Source organism: Macrobrachium nipponense, chromosome 12 (assembly GCF_015104395.2).
Source record: "Macrobrachium nipponense isolate FS-2020 chromosome 12, ASM1510439v2, whole genome shotgun sequence".
NCBI lineage: Eukaryota > Metazoa > Arthropoda > Malacostraca > Decapoda > Palaemonidae > Macrobrachium > Macrobrachium nipponense.
The window spans coordinates 74,571,714-74,589,175 of record NC_087205.1 but is presented as its reverse complement, the minus strand read 5'-3'; the positions used below and the strand labels follow the sequence as shown (position 1 = coordinate 74,589,175).

Genomic DNA, 17,462 nt, shown 5'->3' with positions numbered 1-17,462 from the left:
GAGCTTCATGTAACTTGCCTGATTTTGAAAGCTTTGTTTGCCCGCCTCGCTTTTGTTACCATCAAAAGTTAAATTCACGGGGATCAGACCAATGAATTTGAAACCGCCGTCTTTATCGTTGAAAAGTTACTCACTGGAAACAGAAACTGAGAAATGACAGGATCTTGCAGAACCTACGATTAAAGTCATAAAAACTAACTACATCTCTTGTCCGCAAACTGCTTGCAAAGTCATTGCCATAGCAGACTGCCAAACCGAGAAGGCTTTTAAAAGAAGGTCTACGTAAAGTAGCGTTCCCCCAAAAAGAACGGAGTTGCCATTAAAAAGGCAAGTCAGACCTTGAGCTAAGAGGTCCGATTTACTTTCAATGTAGAAAACTTGACTCTTGACCAAGAAGAAGAAAGGGGCGGCAGTGCGGATTCTATTTGAGTTATAAGTTTTATCATTATTATGCAAGAAATTTCCTGTGGAACTAACTGACGTACTCAGTAAAAGGTACTTACACAACAAGAAGTTAAAAAGTTTGGCCAAGCTACGTAAATTCTTACTTGTGGTAGCGATGTGGTCTCACATCACGTTTCTTCGTTAATTCTTAAAAAGATGACGGTTCTGTATGCCTCGCCATAACACATTTCAGTGAGGTGTAACCACAGAGCTTCTCCGCACGAAGTGAATAGAAAAGCAAAGTGGGAAAGTATTTTAGGCAGCGTTTCATTCAATTGGGCACTGAAAGAAACACATCTACCTACATACACCCCAACAGCTATCGACAACGTCATCCCTGCAATAAAGCACATAAGCAAAGTAAGGACCGATCAGGAACATGTTCACACCTTTCCAGATAACAATTGCACAGCTGGAAAAACACTCGAATAAAATTATTACTGACTCACTTGCATTCTCCTTCACCTTGTGCGGTTATTTGTTTATAATATAATTCCGAAAATACAGTGGAAATTACGTATTTGCACACCGGAATTCACGAGCTAAACGCACAATTGATGTGCTTTCAACGTGACATCTGTAAAAAATAGATTAAACTAAATAACTGTCTTAGGAGACACCACAGATATATATTTTTGTGGGCACTGAAACCTGACGAAATGAATTAGCGAAACTTAATGGAATAATACGATCCGTTCGGATGCTAGTTTTATTGTTACGACTTATACTACCACCACCACGACAATTATAACTGACTCTTGATAGCCATCACTGCCTATTAGCACTTGCAATGAAGATTTTGAAAAATCAAAGGAGGCTTGAAGGGAAGGGAGGAACACAAATGATAATAAATAGGGAAGGATGTTTTATAAAATATCTAAAATCGATAGCTGATCGAACCACACAGATAAATGTAAGTATGCTTAAATGAGATTAAAATAGGGGAAGGTGATTTCCGATCGGGGAGAGAGAGAGAGAGAGAGAGAGAGAGAGAGAGAGAGAGAGAGAGAGAGAGAGAGAGAGAGAGAGAGAGAGAGAGAGAGCGTTTCCTTTTTTTCTGTTAATATTATCTGCAAAGGTATTTTCCACATTTCTTATGGGGTTCCACAAACTCACAAAAATCGATATATACAGTATTACTTTTTGAGTTATCTTGCAATTCCACACTATCCATATCAGTTACACAAAGGCGTCCTGCATTTACCAAGATTCTATACTATTTGAACGTGATTTTTTGACAAGTAGGCTATCTGCTTCATACACAGAATACTCATATCGAATACTCATATGGAGAGGTGAAGATACAATCGTTGGCAGATACCAGTGGTTCCCTCGCACCATATCATTTCATTTCCTTTTAAACATATTTTTCTGTGCGGCCAACAAACCTACAAAATATGACGTCATATTTTCATTCAAGCTAACTGTAAACTCTCGCTGACTGTCTGTCTGTCTGCCTGTCTGTCTGTTTGTTTGTCACGAAGATGACTTTTTATCTTGTCCTTTCCTTAGGTCTATCCTCTTCTCTTCTCAATCCCTAACGTGCTTAACGTCGGGGAGTGAGGCTCAGCTTCACCCACACAATAAATCCTACGGAGAGCGTTCAGGCGCACGCTGGAGCCAAACAGAAAATTGCTTACACCGAGCATTCTGATATCAGATGAATTGTCGCTAGAGGTTAGAATAACATGTAGTATTTTCTATGAACAAAAAATTGTCTATTTATCTATCTACCTATAAACGCACACACATTATATAACGATGTGTGGATATAAAATGATGTTAGCATTAAGTGTTGGCTCCTCATGAACGAACAAAACTAGTAAGAAAAAGAAAGAATCTAAACTATGGTAAAACGATTATAGACTAAAAAAAACCGCTCTCTTTAATGCCCTGCAACCCACCAGTCTTTTTCGGTATTATTCCTAAAACGAAGGAGATATAAAAACGCCTAAAGAAGGCAAAGGAACTTCGTCTTTACTTGCCACTCTAAACGCTTTTCCAAAAAATAAAAAAGAAAAAAGAAAAAATAAAGAGAGAAAAGAAAAAGAGAAAAAGGCTTTTAGGATACTTGTGAAGATTTTGGTTATTACATCAGGTTCGTACATCCTTCAAAAGGAAAGCGAGCGAGCTCTGGCAGTCCGTCGAGAGTCCTTTCACATTAAAGTTTGTTAAGAATTTTTTCTTCTCTAACTTTTCGTGGATTTCGCTTCTACTTAAAGACTGCTGCCCGGGATGGCTGGTTGGTAAAAGTGTTCGAACCGGCGCGATGGGGATTTTTCGGAGTGGAAATCTTTCGCAAGCACACAAGCATACATACACACACACACACACACACACACACACACACACACACACATATATATATATATATATATATATATATATATATATAATATATTATACGAAGGAGGAAAATGAACTATTGTCATATAAGATTGTTACCTGGTTTGTGTTTTCTTTTAAAATCGATGAATCAATGCATGCCATCTCTACATAATTATGCATCAATAAAAAACAATCATTTAACGATTCTGGTGAAGTCAATTGTTAATTCATTCAAAAATAACTGAAAACTTTGAGAGAACTAATCTAAAAAGATCCGGCATTTTTCGTATTACGCAAAGTGAGCTTCGCCTCGGCAAATGGATTCAAAGCTATATGGCAGGTTGAGCAGTGACTGCAGTGTAGTAGAGAGGAGTGACAGTTCATTTATTTTCCCCTAACTAAAGATGCCAGTCCACATCCCTTAGACAAACAATATGACAATAAAGAAACTGTTCAGCGTCCGCAAGAGCAAATCCACATACTTATCTTAGTTTGTTGTTTAGCGACAATAATGCGATTTAATGTCCCCGTGAACACTGTTCCTTGTTTATTGTTGCCAGCGGTTTTACTTCACCAACCTGCCATAAATCATTCAAGGTGAAGCAGACATTATCATTTTACCTGTCAAATGGAGCTGCAAACACAGCTGCCCCCACGCACGCAAGTGAACGCAAGTACACACAATTGCTAATCCATTTCTGTGGTGTCGCTTTCGTGCACCTTGTTTGCTCATGCAATATATGCATGCTATTCATCTTAATAATTCTTCTACTATGGCCAAATCTATCAGTCTGTATATTTAAGCATGCATGAGTTGCTAGCACACACACATATATACACGCTCACAACCATAAAAAATAATATAGTATATATATATACATATATACATATATATATATATATATATATATATATATATATATATATATATATATATATATATATATATATAACCTTGCGACCAAAAACCCCAATATTCCCACAGAACAACGTTGTACAAGGAAACACAAAAAGGAAAAAAATAATGTAAAATATCCAACTTTAATTCATAACATTTTGGTAAACAAATGCACTGTGATATTAAATACACAATCTGAATAAAGTAACCTCCGTTATACTATAGAAGCATCAACGTCCAAAACAAGAACAAAGTATTTTCCGAAATTTTATAGCACAAGGAAAGTAAGCGCCCCAGCGGCGCGGTTGGTATGGTATTAGCGTCCCACCTCGGTGGTCGCGGGTTCGATTCTCGGCCATTCCATTGAGGAGTGAGAGATGTGTATTTCTGGTGATATAAGTTCACTCTCGACGTGGTTCGGAAGTCACGTAAAGCCGTTGGTCCCGTTGCTGAATAACCACTGGTTCCATGTAACGTAAAAGCATCATACAAACAAACAAAAGGAAAGAAAGACCTTTAGCAATGTAAGTGAAACAACGCGGCACTTACAGAAGATGGATGCTGACACTCTCCGAATCGACTGGCACGCCCCGGGAAATTACTAAAGTATGTTGTCAGAATGTATGTACATATCCTCTGACATATCATTTATTACGGTTGATAAGAAGTGCCATATTGTTAAAAAAATCAATAGGAGGAATCTGAACAAGAATGGACTAGTCTCCTATTATAGTTGGATGCATAAATGTAGTTTTATCATGAGTGCCTTAGTAGCTAACCGTCACTAGATATCATATGTATACATATACGTATACATACATACACACACACACACACACACATATAGCTATATGTATATATGTGTGTGTGTGTGTGTATGTATACATACACAGACAAGTTTAAGATCAACTTCCAGCAACCGAAGCGGATATGAAAATAGCGAAGTGGCTTTTAATAATTAGTAATTTACTCTTTTATTTTCTTTTCGAGAAGCCCCGTCTCTACTTAATTTTTGTTCATGAAAACGAAATAAAAAACATACGAAGGTGAGACGAATACAATAGAGCTGTTTTGACAAACTATCAGCAGATAAGACTTATCTTGATGTACCTAACTACTGGGATTTTATAAGATTTATTTAACGTCCATCGACAATAGTTAAATTGGCCAAGAGTCTTTAACGTCAAGAACGGTGAAGCAAAGTAGTTTAGCTCGGTTGCCATGACTGCTCAACATGTCTTCCAGACTTCCACCCTTAGCTCTGGAGGGAGAAACAGCACTTGTGCTGGATCCAAAGATGGAGGAATTTTCTTTGGCTCCTCAAAGGAATTACAGAATTGTTTTTTGTAGTTTGCTTTTGAATTTTCTTTACAACTTCTCTTGCCGATGCTGGTATTTCTACTTCCTTCTAAGCGACTTCCAGTAAAAAAAATTTTTTGTTAGAGTATTTAACAGGTATTGTTCCATTCATTTCTAAGAATGTCTTGTTCGTCTTATATATGTTTATACGAGTTCTCAGCACAATGTTGGTCTTCTGTCCGACGTCTGATAGTTTCTCTTGGGATGGAAAAAGTGACTGAAGTGAGCGGCTTAACTCTGACTAAGGGAGAACAATAGAACAGCGTAGTTCACTTCTTAACTATAAACTTTAACAACAGAGACAAACTCTAACGAGAAACAAGTGGGAACCACCGTTTGAAAATTATAATACTATGAAAACACATATATATATATATATATATATATATATATATATATATATATATATAATATATATGTATATATATATTTATTTATATGTAGAATCTACTGGTCACTTTTTTACCAGATACATATGCAATTGTAATAGCCACGATGCCCTCTAAACTTCTTGAATTCTTTGCTCTTTTTTGGGTACGCTTGTCACGACAAAGCCTAGAGTCCAAGTTCAAAGAAATTTGAAGAAATTGTGATGTCTGGTAGCGGGAAACGAACCTAGGTCCCATAATCACAAAGAGGTCAGGTCGGCAACATGACCTCTTTGTGATTATGGGACCTGGGTTCGTTTTTCCGGTACCGACATCACAATTTCTTCAAATTTCTTTGAACTCAGAACTCCAGGCTTTGTATCCAAAAAAGAGCAAAGAATTCAAGAAGTTCTGAGGACATTGAGGCTATTACATTTGAATATATATATTAGATAAAAAAAATACAATATACAAAAAAAAATAATATATATAATATATCATATGTGTAGGATAGAGAGAGAGAGAGAGAGAGAGAGAGAGAGAGATAGTGAGAGATGATCCTGTGGTAGGGGTGTAAGAATACTACCACTGTAGGTCCTGCGTGTCATAGAAGGCGACTAAAAGGACAGCTGCTGCCCTGCAGTCTTACTTTTTAGTAAAAGGCTAGACCCACTGCCAATAATTGTGGAAGCTGCCGCCTTGCAGTCGCACTTTTTAGTAAAAGGCTAGCTAGGCCCACCGCCAATAACTGTGGAAACTGCCGTCTTGCAGTCGTACTTTTTAGTAAAGGCTAGTCTAGGCCCACCGCCAATAAAACTGTGGAAACCTCCCCGCCGCCTTGGCAGTCGTACTTTTTAGTAAAAGGCTAGCTAGGCCCACTGCCAATAACTGTGGAAACTGCCGCCTTGCAGTCGTACTTTTAGTAAAAGGCTAGGCCCACCGCCAATAACTGTGGAAACTGCCGCCTTGCAGTCGTACTTTTTAGTAAAAGGCTAGGCCCACCGCCAATAACTGTGGAAACTGCTGCCTTGCAGTCGTACTTTTTAGTAAAAGGCTAGGCCCACCGCCAATAACTGTGGAAACTGCTGCCTTGCAGTCTTACTTTTTAGTAAAAGGCTAGGCCCACCGCCAATAACTGTGGAAACTGCCGCCTTGCAGTCGTACTTTTTAGTAAAAGGCTAGGCCCACCGCCAATAACTGTGGAAACTGCAGCCAATCAGTCTTACTTTTTAGTAAAAGGCTAGGCCCACCGCCAATAACTGTGGAAACTGCTGCCTTGCAGTCGTACTTTTTAGTAAAAGGCTAGGCCCACCGCCAATAACTGTGGAAACTGCTGCCTTGCAGTCGTACTTTTTAGTAAAAGGCTAGGCCCACCGCCAATAACTGTGGAAACTTAGTAAAAGGCTAGGCCCACCGCCAATAACTGTGGAAACTGCCGCCTTGCAGTCGTACTTTTTAGTAAAGAGGCTAGGCCCACCGCCAATAACTATGGAAACTGCCGCCTTGCAGTCTTACTTTTTAGTAAAAGGCTAGGCCCACCGCCAATAATTGTGGAAATTACCACCTTACCCATGCAGTCATACTTTTAGTAAAAGGCTAGGCCCACCGCCAATAACTGTGGAAACTGCTGCCTTTTTTTATACTTTTTATTAGAAGGCTAGGCGCACTGCCAATAACTGAGTAAACTGCTGCCTTGCAGTCATTCTATTAAGTAGAAGGCTAGGCCCACTGCCAATAACTGTGGAAACTGTTGCCTTGCTGTCGTACTTTTTCGTAAAAGGCTAGGCCCACCACCAATAACTGTGGAAACTGCTGCATTGCAGTCGTACTTTTTAGTAAAAGGCTAAACCCGCCAACAACTGTGGAAACTGTTGTCTTGCAGTCCTACTTTTTAGTAGAGGGCTAGGCCCACCGCCAATAACAGTGGAAACTGCTGCCTTGCAGTTGTACTTTTTTGCAGAAGGCTAGGCCCACCACCAATAACTGTGGAAACTGTTGCCTTGCAGTTGTACTTTTTAGTAAAAGGTTTGGCCCACCGCCAATAACTGTGGTTGATGACAGCAAGGGCATGCGGTCGTAAAAACCCTTTTGCCAAACAATAAACCATGCCTGATGATGGCTTTAATAGAAGGCAGTGGAGAAGGCGCATCAGGCAACCGACCCTTAATGTAGGGATAACGGTAGGAAAGAAGATGAGAGAGAGAGAGAGAGAGAGAGAGAGAGCTAATCAATTTTGTCACTTACACCATGACATTGCTATATACACGAATATTAAGCCTCGAATCGCTTAATATCCAATTCACTATATCTTGGGTTTAAGTTATTCCCAAGGTATACTGAACTGATAATATACGATATTTGTGGCTTAATATTTTCGAATTTGAATGTGCAGACACACACACACTATATATTAGATTTATATATAAATATATATATAATATATATATATATATATATATATATATATCATATATGATATATATATATATATATATATATGATATATATATTATATGTCTATATATATTATATATACACGCATATTCTTGCGTAATATTTGTGTTACGTCAGAAGCGGGTCCATGATATGCCCACAGGATAATGGCATTCCGCCCTCAAAATGTTCTTTCTGGTATTTACATTAAAAGCCAGATTCATTATAGTTTCTTTTGACGTCGGACCATTCAAGCTTTCCGAGATTTCTGTTGGCAAAATTAGTGTGTATTCTCATTACCAGTGGCCAATGGCGATCAACATCAGCGCTCTGGTTTGTATGATAGAATTTTTTCCTTACTTTTTTTTTTTTTTATTGCGAATGGGCGTTCAGTCCTTTTCCGGCTTGTGGAACTATCATAAATGTCAGTTGTAGATGTGACAAGCCTGGTGGATTCATTTATGTGGGGTGGAGAGAGAGAGAGAGAGAGAGAGAGAGGAGAGAGAGAGAGAGAGAGTATCAAAAACAAAGATCACGCTAAATTTCTTTGTAGTGAGGAGATCAGATAATAACTCTGGGTAATCGTTTAGTATTTTTGTGTCTCACTGATATGCAAACATCGACTTCAAAAAAGTATTAGGGATGCTAATGAAGGATCAGAGCGAACAAACAAAAACACTCTAGACAGTTTCATTGCGACAAATGAAAAACAAATACATAGTAATAGTGAATAAATGTCAACTTTTCAGTTATCCAAATGGGGACGTACAAACAACAGAATTAATTATAAGTCAGATGCCCGAAGGAGATCCAGTCTTTTCCCTGTTGTTGTTGACTATTTCTGACGTGCAAGCGTCTTTTGCAAATATTGCAATTTCACAATTCAACTGCTTCGAATCTAATTTCCAGTCAACTCTCGGGAGCCGATTTTGTAAAGCCAATGAGTTCACTGACGCAAAAATTTAAAAATATTTTCAAGAGGAATTTTCATAGCTCCTGAAGACCATTAGCGTCTTATCAAGAATAGAAATTACTTATTTTGTGTGAATAAAACCCTCGGTTATATTATAGACAAGCATACCGTGAAAAGTAATCTTGCAGCTTTGAACGGAAAAACAAGAAAATCCTGTCAATTGACTTTTATAACAGTTTAGATGATATTATGAGAGACCTTAAAGTTATTCTCATTTTCATAATAGCTTCTGTATCTACACATCTCTTAAATTATATATTAAAGCTGGCGCTTCTATAAACCATATATCATATTCATCTCTATCTTCCAAGTTGTCTTTAACTTCGTGCCTCATCTATATTTCAAAGACTTAGTTTATGTTTTAAGCGACAATTTATGCAGCCCTTTGCCTTCAGTATCGGAGACAATTGCCCAATATTTCGTCCTGAACACGCCAGCGTTTTGGGAGCCAGTTCAGTCTCATGTCAGCTTCGAAGAACACGAATAATCGCATTCAAGCCTAATAGGAGGCAGTGAGAATGACTTACGTTGCAAGGTTCCCTCTATGCGATCTCCCCGCTGAGAAAATTCATTATGAAACCATATTCTTTCGAGACTTTCACTTTCTCTCTCTTACTTTCCTGAGACTTTTTGTTCTCTTTAGCTAAAACAAATCCTGAAATCATCGTTTTGAACTTTTCCCACCTTTTACATTCTTGAAGGGTTTATATTTTTTCTTTGAATATATGTTTTTTTTTTAATTGCCGTTAAAATTATCCGTAATACCTTAAAGTCGAGATGGATTCTTTATTAAAGCATTATACCGGGGATTAACAATTTTTGTTAAAAGGGTTTCGTTCAATTTACTCATTAACTTCGTTTACATTTATGATAATTTTGTACTCACCAAAATTGTAAAAATTAAAACATTATAATTTCCATTGACTTCACCGGATTACACACACACACACACACACACACACACACATACACACACACACATATATATATATATCCATATATATATATATATATATATATTGAAGGAATAATAATGCATTATTTTAAGAGTATAGCAAGGCCGAACAAATACAGTGAATTCATGAAACGCGATATGACAGGAAAATGTTCACAAGGTGGGTAGCTAATCAAAAAAGGATTTAGGATCGTTTCTAAGAGTTCTCTTCAAGTCTCTTGATGTTAGGTTATCCCAGATACACACACACACAAATGTATATATACATAAATTTATATATATATGTATATATACATATAAATATATACATATGTATATATACACATTATATACGTATATACATACATACATAATGGGATAACCTAACAATACGAAATATGAGCAATGGGTATTGATATATTTTAATGTACACCATTAAGTGAATGTGGTAGTTTCTATAAAGTAGTTTTCACCTGTAGCCACCCATGTTCGGCGAAATGTATCAATACACGGAAGGTGAAAACTGAAGCTTGAAGTTTGGATTCCTGAGAGGGAGTTTGGAACAAGTAAAAATTGTTCTACTTCAGGTTTCCGGTTATGCTTTTCTGATCTGTAGTAATAGAATATGGCAGCTTTGGGTTGCTATAGTCATCTGATGAGGTAATTTTATGGGCGTAACTAAAGAAGCTAGGTTTGATTTGGGTTGCTATAGTCATCTGATGAGGTAATTTTATGGGCGTAACTAAAGAAGCTAGGTTTGAGGAATTCGCAGTTCTCCAGTGACCTTGTAAATTTATATACTAAGAATTCTCTCATGTTTATTATTGGTAATTTTGTGGTTTCTTTATTGAAGGCTACGGCATATGGCATGCTTTAGTAAAAGACAGCATTTTGTTGCTGATGCCTCATTGTCCACAGTAATCAGTATATTAAATTTTCCAATTTTCTATGTTTGCATTCTCCAATCATGCAGACCAGATGACCAGTATTGGTCAAAAGGTGTCTAATTTTGTTCAATTCCTTGATGACAGATCAGCTACTGCATTGGGCAACACTTTTCTCATAAGTTAACAACTGAATTGGGTTAGGAACGACTGCACTTTGCCTTAGCATTCAAGACACTTTTCATGTTGATAGACTAGTAGTACAAATGCATATTAGCCTGAGGAATTAGCTTTCATCTTCTTGTTCAAATGTAGACTCGACCATGAAGATGCTGATCATTCCTAATGAAAATGAATTTATCATTAATGTACTGAGGATAAATGGCATCTAAGGATTCTTAAATAACAACACAAACTTATAATACAAAAAACTGCTTGTGTTACCATAAAGTATACTAATATCAGAGATATATCTCATCTTAAGATGTTTGGAGTTAATGTAGCATTTCAGCCTGGTAATACAAAGAAACAGGCACTTTTAAACGACTTTCCCAACAATAATAAAATGTCGTGTAAATAATGCGACAAATTTTTTTATTGGCCAAACTGAAAAACCATTGGAAAAGAGAATAAGAATAGCATAAAAGAAGATATGAATTGTAGATCAGTAAAATTTTGTTCCGTTAGCGAAAATCGGACCTATCAATTGGAGGGAGGCTAAAAATATAATGTATTCCAAGAATTTACTGGAAAGTAATGTGGATCCAGTATTATACATGGCAGCTTATGTAAAAACTCGATTCGTTCATTTCAAGAGAAATGTGTGAAATTTATAGGTTTTAAGGAAGGTAGTTTACATGGGCCTATATAAAAGGCGTGAACCCACCGGCATAAATAAACGAGTTTTGTAAATTGGGCACAGGACTGAAACACTAACAAATTTACTGTTCCTCCTCCCTCTTTTTTTCTACTCATCACGTGTGAATATCTTTTCTAACCTTCTGTACATTCGTTTGTACTATCACTCAGGCGCCTTCTTCCCATCAGCAGAATCTTTAACCATGGTCACTGTTTTTAAATAAGCCTTTTCCAGTTGTTTCTGTCCTAAGTCCTCCCCTCATTTATTCCATTGTCTCTCATGTTTCTTCGAATGTGGTCTCTCCTGGTTCTCTTAGGCTTCCCACTTCTTTGGTCTCTGGGGCTTCCATTTCCACGATCTCTCCGGCTACGTGTCACACCCTCCTCATCTCAACTCATCAGGTGCCCAGACCATTTCAATCTTGACGCTTGGGCTTTCTTTGACACTTCCACGACTTTTACTGATCCCCTGATGTTTTCGTTTCATATCCCATCTCTAGCTAACACTCCGCTCATCCAGCAGAGCATTCCCATTTCCGCCACGACTAGCTCACTTTGTACTGTTTTTATTTAGTACCGCCATTTCTAGCCCAACATAGCTGGCCATGCCACCACCGTATGTGCCTCCTCGTCCTTCAGCTTAGTAGTAGTGACCATCTTGTCACAATGTACACCTGATACCACCCTCTAATTATTCCATCCAGCCTGAATTCAATGGTTAATATCATTGTCCATCTATTATCGAGAGCCGATACTTAAACACGCTTGATGTTTATTTCTAATCTAATCGCTGCTCGCTGGTCATCAGCCATAAAAATATATTAATTAATTACTTAATAAATTTAAATCACGACGTATGAATCCTCCTGGAGATGTTTAAGAAAACTAAAAGCGAAACCGGTCAGAATTTATATCCAGTGTTTCATTTTATCCTTTTTGTGCATCTTCATAAGTACATCACGTGTTTTGGTGATTTTCAGCACACACGCACACAAACATATATATATATATATATATATATATATATATATATATATATATAATTATATATACATATATATATATAATATATATATGTATATACATATATATATATTACCTGTGTATGCATGTATGTATGCGCGCGCGTATGTGTGTTTGTGTATGTGTGTGAAAGTGAGAGCAGAAAATTTAGGGAATGGCAGGAGGAGGTGGGCGGAGAGGGGAGTGGGAATAGGAGGAGTGGGAGATGGGAATCGGTGGAAGCTAATCCGTACCAAGTCTTATCTATCGTTATCGCGGGCTTTTGGGAAGCTCAGAGAGAGAGAGAGAGAGAGAGAGAGAGAGAGAGAGGAGACCAAGCGAGACAAATGGTTCCCCACATTCAGCTGATGCTACAACTAAAACTACAATTACCAGAAGGGAGCGTTTGGGGAGATTACACAGCCGATTCAGGATTTACCTGGTATGGCTGATAGAGTTGCTCACTGCGTTCAAGTTTTGTTTGTTTGTAGTTTTAAAATCCCGCCTGCAATTATTCAACCTTTCTGTTAGGGTTTCACTTGTGGTCACCAGTTTTGACAACCCACATACTTCATAAATCTGATTGTTTCAGGAATTTATTATCTTTAAGATATCTAAGACTGAACTATACCTGAGGTAGACGGAGAAAGAATGAAAAAATAAATTATTATGCGTCCATTTTAATCAAAAGAATATTATATAAGTTTTGCCTTAAATCTCGCAAATTTTTACTTTGAAGTTTAGCGGTATTATCAAACCCTGTCATTTTTTTGAACAAACGTTCTCACTTTATAACTATGATTTTGAACTGTCTCTACTGACAACATATTCTACAAATATATTTATCGACTTAGATCCATTTCTATTAACCTATAGTGTGGTACAAGGCAATTCAAAAACGGTTTTGATGAATCATGTCTCTTCTTTAAATGTACCGTCTCATCTTCATCGTTAAGTTGTCATTTGCTCTAAAATAATTGTTACAAATCATTTGACAACAGTTCTTTGTTTCCAGATACAATTTTTTTCTTTAAGAGAATCAGACTTGGCAATTAGTTTTATTTCTTATGATTCCTATTCAGCTTTTGGCCCCGCAATACCACCTGAGGAAAATATGTCTATTCTCAAACAATATTTCTGGATTCTGAAGGCCTCCAGTGTTGCTCTGAAATCTGGACTCTCATGAGTCTTCTCTGACGAAACTAGCTGCCTTGTGTTTCCTTTGTCAGGGACAAAACGATTTCTTGAAGTTAGGGGCACCTCCTTTACTTTTACTTCGCTACGTATTCCTTTACATAGCTTTTTATGACACCCTTCTGGCTTGCCTTGAGATACTAAAGGTGACTCTCTTGAAGGTGTAATAAAACAGATTTTGCCTTCTGCTTTGGTTAAATTTGAGGCTGTGTTTTCTGTACCATGTCTCATTTTCTGATGCATTTATCATCATTATTATCATTATTGTCGTTGTTTCTGATGAATGGAAAAATAATCAAATGTTTGAAGACGGCATTTTTTTTCTTTTCTTTTTAAACTAGTTCCTGGCCATGATTATGTTGAAGACAGAGATGTCAGCAAAAATTTGGCTTGGAGATATATAAAAAAAAGACAAAAAGTACAGACAATAAAGCTAAATCATAAGGCAAAACAATTTCCACATGCAAGTGAAAAAGGCGGTAGGCAAAGTAGAAGTAACAGAAGGAAAACGAAAGAAAAATTATTAGATATAGAAATGATACTAGCGACTAAAGCAAGGAGGAAGAAGCTTCATCATTAGCAGTAATGATTTTAGTAGAAGTAGTAGTATAATAATCATAAAGGTGGTGGTAGCGGTAGTAACAATTATGTTAGCGTGGCAGTACTATTATATAATGATGGTGCTAGTTGTAATTGTTTTACGATGGTAATAGCAATGATAGCGAAGGCGGCGGGGTGATGTGATGGTGGCGCTGGTGGTAACAACGATGATGGTGATGGTGGCTGTGATGATGATGATGAGGATTACGGTAGTGGTGATGGTGGTGATGATGATGACGAAGAGGATTACAGTAGTGGTGATAGTGGTTGTGATGATGATGAGGAGGAGGAGGAGGAGGAGGAGGATTACGGTAGTTGTGGTTGTGATGATGATGACGATGAGGATTACGGTAGTGGTGATGGTGGGTGTGATGATGATGATGATGATGGTGATGACGATGACGATGAGGATTACGGTAGTGGTGATGATGGTTGTGATGATGATGATGAGGAGGAGGATTACCGTAGTGGTGATGGTGGTGATGATGACGATGAGGATTACAGTAGTGGTGATAGTGGTTGTTATAATGATGATGATGAGGATTACGGTAGTGGTGATGGTGGTTGTGATGATGTTGGTGATGAGGATTATGGTAGTGGTGATGATGATGAAGTTGATGATTACGGTAGTGATGGTGATCTTGGGGAGAGCGGCTGTAGTGGCACCGGGGGACCAGACCTTCCATCACCATCTGCAGAAGGAGCGAGAGGACAAGGCAACATAAATGCAAATAGCCGAGACTCATACCCCCCGAAGGGAAGCCAATAAAAATGCTTTGCAAGGGAGAGACGGTGAAAAAGGGGCCCGAGGTTGGGGGTTGGGGCTGGGTATCACGGGGACGCTACGCCCCCTTTGAATGGGTTGTGCCAGTGTCTCCAATGGGAACATAATACGGGGCCAACCCTTATGGAAAGAACGCAGTCATATCCGTATATTGCTTCTGTTGAAGGAGTATGCTCGCCCAGCCCTCCCTCGACTGCTCTCGTGGGTGCAATGGTGGGAATTGCTCCGCACTCACAAAAGAATAGAATCATTTCTGTTTACAAAGAGACGTCTTTACCGCTGCCTGCCTGCCTGTCTGTCTGTCTGTCTCTTGACGCTCCTGGCCATTTCTATATTTTTGAAGCGGCGACTCATTTTTTGTTGCTTATCACTGGAATCTTCCGAAGTCCGAGAAAAGCAGTTCCCTCCATCATGGGGAGCAGCGCTTGAACAATTCTTAAGCCGAAGATAAGGCGGCGGACAATTAAGCTTTCTATTTAGACAGGAATGGCTACAGCCAGGACTGCCGTTCCATAAAAATAAAACTTGATGGAAATCTTATGTTATTCCTCCCCGGAGATCGCGATGGGGACCTGAATGTCATGTTTCAGACAAAAGCTTCCCATCATCAACCAGAGAAAACTTCTATTTTATTCTAATTTTATCTTTGGACAAGCGGGGCCCTTACGTAGATGAATGTCAATTTTATTAGAGTCGTAAAATGTATCTTGTCTCTCCCTCTTTGAGGTTCTTCTGTCGTCCTTCGCTCTCTTTTCTTTTACTGCTGCTCCTTCTGTGCAGCAGACACCTTCCTTATGTATATATAGCTCGCGACGTGAACGGTGTGTGTATATATACGTGTATGTATATATATATATATGTGTGTGTGTGTGTGTGTGTGTGTGGTCCCAGCCCCAGAAGAGGACGAGATGATGTGGGCATATTTTGTTATATCTCTTTGTCTCTCATAACCTCCGCACAGAATTTTGTACCTACAATATTGGTCCACTGTAGTAGGTCGTCGTATGACTAAAGAAAAGCGTGGGGCTAGAGTCACATTCCAAAATTCAACCTAAAAATTATTATTTTTCAGACTTTATTTCAACTTTCGTAAATATCATACATTCTTCAGCATAAAAATGGCAATAATAATAATTGGACAGTGATTTGCAATAACAAATAAATAGGTGAAATAACTTAAAAAGTAAATAGATGCATTAATTAAAGAGAGAAATTGTGGCTCCACACAAGATCAAGCCAGAGCATTCCAACACAGGACTGTGTAAGCTCAAGGTTTAGGGGCCGGAACTCTACGAGCTTTGTTAGAAGCGAATTCGCTAATAACGACATCAAAGTCCAACTGTTCCGATCAGACGAAATTTGATGGAAAATCTAGAATGACGCCAAACCAGACCAACTCAAAAAGATGCCAGAGTGCCGCCCCTTGGACAGCGTTGCACGTGGTGGAACACCTCCCACCCACCCACCCTTCCCCAGTTACGCCACTGGATTTCGCTACCACTGAAGTACCTACATGTTACACCTGAGATGATCCAGCTTCCACTAACAGTGACATGAATAGTTTAATGAATAAATGTCATTACACATTTTTTGGTTTAGTACATAAATGTTTAATGAAAGACGTTGCAGTGGAGAGCCGACTCTTTACTTTTAGCAAACGCTTTGAGTATTTCTGGTGCACCGAATCGTTGTTATCGGGTCGTCAGGTAAACAGAAACCAACTGATTATTCAATCAATACACAACATCTACTTGGCCTTCTTTCAGTAACGTAACTGTGCTTTACCAAAAAAACGTCTATTTCTCTTTCTGTTTGTTTGTTCGGCAATTCCATCCTTTTGGAGAAACAGAGTATGACTATTAACAATCTTTCTACCTACCGAACCATCTCTGAAGTTAGTATTCCTGCTGATAGCATCTCTCTCTCTCTCTCTCTCTCTCTCTCTCTCTCTCTCTCTCTCTCTGATTCGTGTGTGGGTTCAACTGAAGTCGAAGACGTTCGAACCACCCGATACACATTTGCACTTCCATTGTATTTCCAATTTCGACAGCCACCACCTGCACATCCCCATGAGAAAACTGACTCCTCTTTATCTCAGCCACTCAACTTCTCACAAGACCCCAGGAACCCACTACTTAACGTCTATCAAGAAACTCTGGAATGATTTCATTTTTAGAGAGAATTTTAAGGCAAGACTGAAGAATTTCGGCCAACTCGGAAACTATTTTTCACTTCGCTCGCATTTACCCACAAAATAACACACTTGCACTTCACCAACCTACGGTCTTCCATGCTTAGTCTCCCACCAGCCTCCATCTTAAACCCACCTTGCACTCATCTAGCCGCATAGGAAGACCAATCTTGGACGTGACCTTTAGGGGGGGAAAAAATATGCTACACTGA

At 38.4% G+C, this 17,462-nt stretch overlaps 1 protein-coding gene across 1 annotated transcript in view; it reads left to right on the top strand.

Annotated features, from left to right (window-relative positions):
- Positions 1 to 15,044, top strand: part of LOC135224841 (prostatic spermine-binding protein-like) — a 37,532-nt gene extending 22,488 nt beyond the window's left edge. The window contains exon 2 of the mRNA XM_064264163.1: positions 14,489 to 15,044. Within this exon, the coding sequence (XP_064120233.1) occupies positions 14,489 to 15,044 (556 nt within the window). The remainder of the gene's footprint in view (positions 1 to 14,488) is intronic.
- Positions 15,045 to 17,462: the final 2,418 nt, after the last annotated feature.